The 5,864-nt window shown below is 36.6% G+C and overlaps 1 protein-coding gene across 2 annotated transcripts in view; it reads right to left on the reverse strand.

Annotated features, from left to right (window-relative positions):
* ALKBH8 (alkB, alkylation repair homolog 8 (E. coli)) overlaps positions 1–5,864 on the reverse strand; it is a 74,346-nt gene that overhangs the window by 17,174 nt on the left and 51,308 nt on the right. For both annotated transcript variants that reach the window (XM_011926661.1, XM_011926660.1), the window contains exon 10: positions 2,144–2,400. In XM_011926661.1, coding sequence (XP_011782051.1) covers positions 2,144–2,400 — 257 coding nt within the window. The remainder of the gene's footprint in view (positions 1–2,143; positions 2,401–5,864) is intronic.

Here is a 5,864-nt window from a genome sequence, read left to right on the forward strand (position 1 = left end):
AAAAAGAAGCTGAAGGTAAATTCACAGGTTTGCTCCTCACCATTCAACAAACCATTAATTAGTAAGCTTCTACCACATGCCAAGTACTGTATGCCTGGAAATCAGGCAATGCAGTAAACTCTGTGGAACAACAGACAGGAAAGAATTATGTACAGACTGCTGCTGATAAACTGAGTGAATGTACTTATGATTTTCTAATCCTTCCAAATATATTCCCTCTGGAATCAGCTGCAGATTGCGTTCGTTTCCTGAACACAATTTGAATTATATATTTGAATTATTCAAATTATTCAAAAAAATAATTCAAGAAATCATTCTTCTCAATTGTAACAGAATGTTATCACTATGACTAAATCAGTGTATTTGACTTAACCTAGTTTCACTGTTATGAATCATACCTGACTAGATAAAACCATGGATTATCAACAAGAAAGTGCAAAAGCAGAGCCTACTGAGAAACATTTTTGGACGTACCTTTAGATTAAAACACTAGAAAATATCACCTTGTTTTGAACTGTGGTTAGCTGTGATTTTAAGTGACACATCAAAGATCTATTTCCTCTTCAACATGAACAAAATTAATTCACTAGGCCTTATTCTTTATAAATTAAAATTTAATTGTAAATATGGTAACAATATATGAATATCAATGTCTTATCTTGATGAAACGCTATTCTTTTATCCGCCTGTTAATGTACAAACTCTACATTTCCTAAGCTGTAATACAACCAGCCCTCCGTATCTATGAGTTCCACATCCAGGGATTCAAGCAACTACAGACTTTTTTCTTGTCATTAGTCCCTAAGCAATACAGTCTAACAACTATTTACATAGCATTTACATTGTATTATGTATCATAAGTAATCTACAGATAATTTTAAATATACAGGAGGATGTGCATAGGTTATTTGCAAATACTACATAATTTTGTATCAGAGACTTGAGCGTCTACAGATTTTGGTATCCACAGGGTCCTGGAAATAATCCCCCACAGATACCAAGAGACTAATAAACTTTTTTCAATGTATCATTTGTACTTCCTTGGAAGAATCCTAGGTGACTGTAACTACAGGCATTTCAGGTGTATGGCCCTACAAAGAAGAGCCACTGCTGCTCATGTAGGGGTGATAAAAATGTAATCTCTTAGAAGAATGGTATATCACTTTTCTCTTTTATGCTACATCTTTTATGATAATTAAATATGCATTTTATTTATTATTTGATTTGGCTTCAATTTTATATACCAAGGGACAATCGTAGTAACTTCTTTCATGTAGGTGCACAATATCTAGAATGGAGTAAAAATAAAGATGAGAAGTGATCTGACATACTCCAATAACCCAGGAATGTTGGCTGCTCTCTCTTCTTTTTTTTCTTACTCCCTTACTCTCATCCTAAATCCCCTAATCTAGAGAAAGGGAAGCTCCAGTCCTCACAGAGTAACGTTAAAATATGATTACTTACAACAATACACTAAAACAAGAACATCCTACTTCTTAGCACAGCATGAAAAAAAAAGGCTCACAGAAAAAAAAAATGATAGCAACTGAAAACAGACACTCTGGAATCAGACAGTCTAGCACTTGTAACCTTGGTCAAGTTTTAATCTATTTGAGGCTTAGTTTCCTCAACAGTAAGATACCAATAAATAGAAATGTTTTTCTACTATGAGTAAAGTTTGGAGTAGAAGACATGGGTTCAAGTTCCAGTTATGTTCCCTAATTATATGACATCAGGAAATTAATATGATCACTGTGAGCCCCAAGTTCTTCATTTGCAAAAGATGGATGAAAATACCAGCTTTATCTTCTTCATACTTAGGGGGATCCAAGTCAAAAAAAGATTTCTATAGAAATCCTTTCTAACCTGTAAAGAGTTTTACAGCTATAAGATAAGTTTTACTGATAAAATAATAGTGGTAGAAAACAAAATCTAATGGGAGAAAAAAATTTATATAACGATGGTGTGCCCATAAATTCCTAGAGGAATAAGAAAGAATGGGGCAGTGTTCATTAATATTCAATCTATTGGTTATAATTTTCTGGCAATGACCTAAAAAAAACAGCATTATATCATGAGGAAGAAAGATTATGATAACCACTGCAAATTAAGCAAAAAGAAAGTCAAAAGCAACATTACTTGCCATATATAACTCCTTATTGATGCCAAGATACTTTCCATTACCACATCCAATATCGGCCACTATTGAACCACTTGGCAAAGCCTTCAAAAACTCCACAATGTGTGGCCAAGGGGTATGTCTCGTGCTGCTGAAGTGTCCAGCAATCTCTTCATAAACTTGATGGACGTACTCTTGCTCCAGCCGTGAGGCTTCTTTATCACTCTCTGGAAATGAGGGAGGAGTCTCTCTCCTCTGGCTATCACAGACCAAAGGGTAACCTTAATGAAAAACAAAGCAATACACACCTTTCCTTTTTATCAGAATAACTCATACGGTATCAAGTTTTCGTAAATGAAAAAAAAATCAGTGCAAATTTGGTGGGTAGATAGACTCCGATTTATCCCGTTAAAAGGAAAAGTTCTTCCCTAATAAGTCTAATACAAAAAGAATAGGGAAAATCCATTTACAACAACACATGACTACAATTCTGCATCTGCCTTAGTGATTATGCCTATTTAATCTCAAGATTGAATAAATTTATATATAGATTTAATTTCGAGATTAAAAGTCCTCTTATTCAGAAAAGCATCTTAATAGGTCTGGCCTAACTGGGAAAAATTTAGCTAAATTAACCTTGGTAGGTAAAGGAGATAGGAGTTATGGGCACCGTAGGGCTCTCAGAAGAACAAGACCTGGAGGCAAAGTGTCATTTGGTAATAATCATAAGCATTTACTGAACACCATTTGAAGTGGTTTCTAAGCATTGCCTCAATTCTCACAGTAATGCAATGAGATAGGTACTATGACACCCACTTACAGATGACAAAACTGAAGCACAAAGAAGCTAAGACCATTCCTAAAGACAGAGATACTAAGTCATACAGCCACGAATTGAACCCAGGCAGTGTAGACTCCAGAGCCCACATTCTCAATGACTACACTATGTTGCCTGTTTCGGTAGAATAAGTAAATTCCAGGGAGAACACCACCAAGCAGAGCTGACGACAGAGGAAATTTAGAATACACTGTCTCAAATTAATTTTGAAGTTGTTCCCTGTTCTCTGTAATAATGTCTAACACTCACTTTAAATCTTTGCTTGTTCCATGCTATAGTAAGAACAGAGGTTCTTCAAAAAATTAGAAATAGGGGACTACCTGCCTTCAGGCCCCCTCTCACGCAGAACCCACTTCAGGTTCAATCCCCTCTTGTATTAGAGCTGTTCTGTCACTCAATAAAACCCTTCTCTGCCTTGCTAAAAATAAAAAATAAAAAATAAGTACTCTCTTATAAACCAGTAATCCCAGTATGGGTTATATATCCAAAGAAAATGAAATTAGTGTGTCAAAAAGACATCTGCACTCACATGTTTACTGCAACATTACTCACAACAGCCAAGACATGGACTCAAAGTGCCTATCAGTGAATGAATGGAAAAAGAAAATATGGTACATATATACAACAGAATACTATTCTGCCACAAACAGAAGGAAATCTTGCCATTTACAACACGGATAAACCTGGAGGATATTATGTTAAGTGAAATAAGTCATACAGAGAAGACAAATACTACACAATCTCACTCATACATGGAATCTAAAAAAAGCTGATCTCACAGAATAGAGAGTAGAAGAATGGTGGTTACCAGGGGCTGGGGCTGTTGGGGGTGGGAGCTGGGAAGATGCTAATAAAAGGATACAAAATTTCAGTTAGATACAGTAAGTCCCAGGGATCTAGTGTAAAACATGGTGACTATAGTTAATAATAATATATTGTATTCTTGAAAATCACTATGAGAATACCTTGTTGGTTTTTTTTTTTTTTTGAGACAGAGTCTCGCTCTGTCACCCAGGCTGGAGTGCAGTGGCATGATATCAGCTCACTGCAACCTCCGCCTCCCAGGTTCAAGCAATTCTCCTGCCTCAGCCTCCCGAGTAGCTGGGATTACAAGAGTGTGCCACCAAGCCTGGCTAATTTTTGTATTTTTAGTAGAGACAGGGTTTCACCATGTTGGTCAGGCTGGTCTGGAACTCCTGACCTCAGGTAATCTGCCCACCTCGGCCTCCCAAAGTGCTGGGATTACAGGTGTGAGCCACCACGCCCAGCCGAGAATAAATTTTTAAGTGTTCTCATCACAAAATAGTATAAGTATGTGAAGTAATACATGTTAATTAGCTCAATTGAGCCATTCCACAATATATACGTTTTATATATTTTAAAACAACATTGTACATGATAAACATGTATAATTTGGGGGGTTTTCTGTTGCTGTTTTTTTCTTTTGAGACAGGGTCTTGCTCTGTCACCCAGGCTGCAGTGCAGTGGCGTGATCATAGCTCACTGCAGCCTCGAACTCCTAGGCTCACACAAGCCTCCCGCCTCAGCTTTCCTAGTAGGTAGGACCACAGGCACACACCACCATGCCTGTCTAAATTTTGATTTTATTTTTTTGTAGAGAGTGGGTCTTGCTATGTTGTCCAAGCTGATTTTGAACTCCTGGCCTTGAGCAATTCTCCTGCCTCAGCCTCCCAAAGTGCTGGGATTACAGGCATGAGCCACTATGCTGGCCACAATTATTATTCATCTTAAAAAAAAAAAAATCTGTAAACTGAATCCCCAATAACAGCTTCTTACATTTAATAAATGTCCATGACAGACATTTGCATAAGAAAACTAGCTTGTCTCTCCAACTACACTTTAAGTTCCTTAAGAACAGGAGACATGCTTTATTTTTCTATACCATGTAACTCGCTATCTGCAATGTTCGATATTCATCAAATAATAAATGAACATTTAAAATTTAACTTTTAAAATTTGATTTTTAAGCCTTCAAGGACACCTTTAGTAAAATAAAAAGTTATTTTGAGCTTCACTAACAACATCAAAATATAAAATATACAAATTTCAAGTTTTTTAAAAGGATAACATTTTGTAGATATTGTAAGAGTTTTGAAGTAAATTTTTAAGATTATGACTAAATCCAAAAGCTATTGGTAGATACCACCCATAATTAAAACCCCCAAGATATAAAAAGGATTTTATTATCCCGATCATTACAAAACAGTATTTACAAAATGCAAGAGGTGTCTGTTAATTGAGTCAAAGAAATCCAGAACATGACGTACTTGTAGAGACAATTCAAAACAGCATCCTCTTGACAAGTTTTTGAACAGTTTTTTATTCCCTTCTAAGTTTTCAAATTGACTAAAACATAAACTATTGCTTATCTCCCTAGAGTTATGTACTATAGGACAATTTGTCATCTCCAATTTCCCTGTTGGATTAATAAGAAATAATTTAGAATCTTGACAAACTATTCCCAACAATACCCATTTTTAAACAAGTAATATTTTGTTGGCCTCCAATTGTAGCACTCTTAACTGTTACTTCAATAAGTAAAATATTTATTGGGCACCCAACTCAAGTACTAAGCTTGGAAAAAATGAAAATGATAACATGCAGACCCTGCCTTCAAAGAATGTAAACTCTAATGAGGGTAGTTAAGAAAAGTGCATGATGGCCAGGCGTGGTGGCTCACGCCTGTAATCCCAGCACTGTGGGAGGCCGAGGCGGGTGGATCACGAGGTCAAGAGATCGAGACCATCCTGGCTAACATGGTGAGACTCCGTCTCTACTAAAAAATACAAAAAAATTAGCCAGGCATGGTGGTGGGTATCTGTAGTCCCAGCTACTCGGGAGGCTGAGGCAGGAGAATGGCGTGAACCCGGGAGGTGGAACTTGCAG

Source organism: Colobus angolensis, unplaced genomic scaffold (assembly GCF_000951035.1).
Source record: "Colobus angolensis palliatus isolate OR3802 unplaced genomic scaffold, Cang.pa_1.0 Scaffold7, whole genome shotgun sequence".
Lineage (NCBI taxonomy): Eukaryota > Metazoa > Chordata > Mammalia > Primates > Cercopithecidae > Colobus > Colobus angolensis.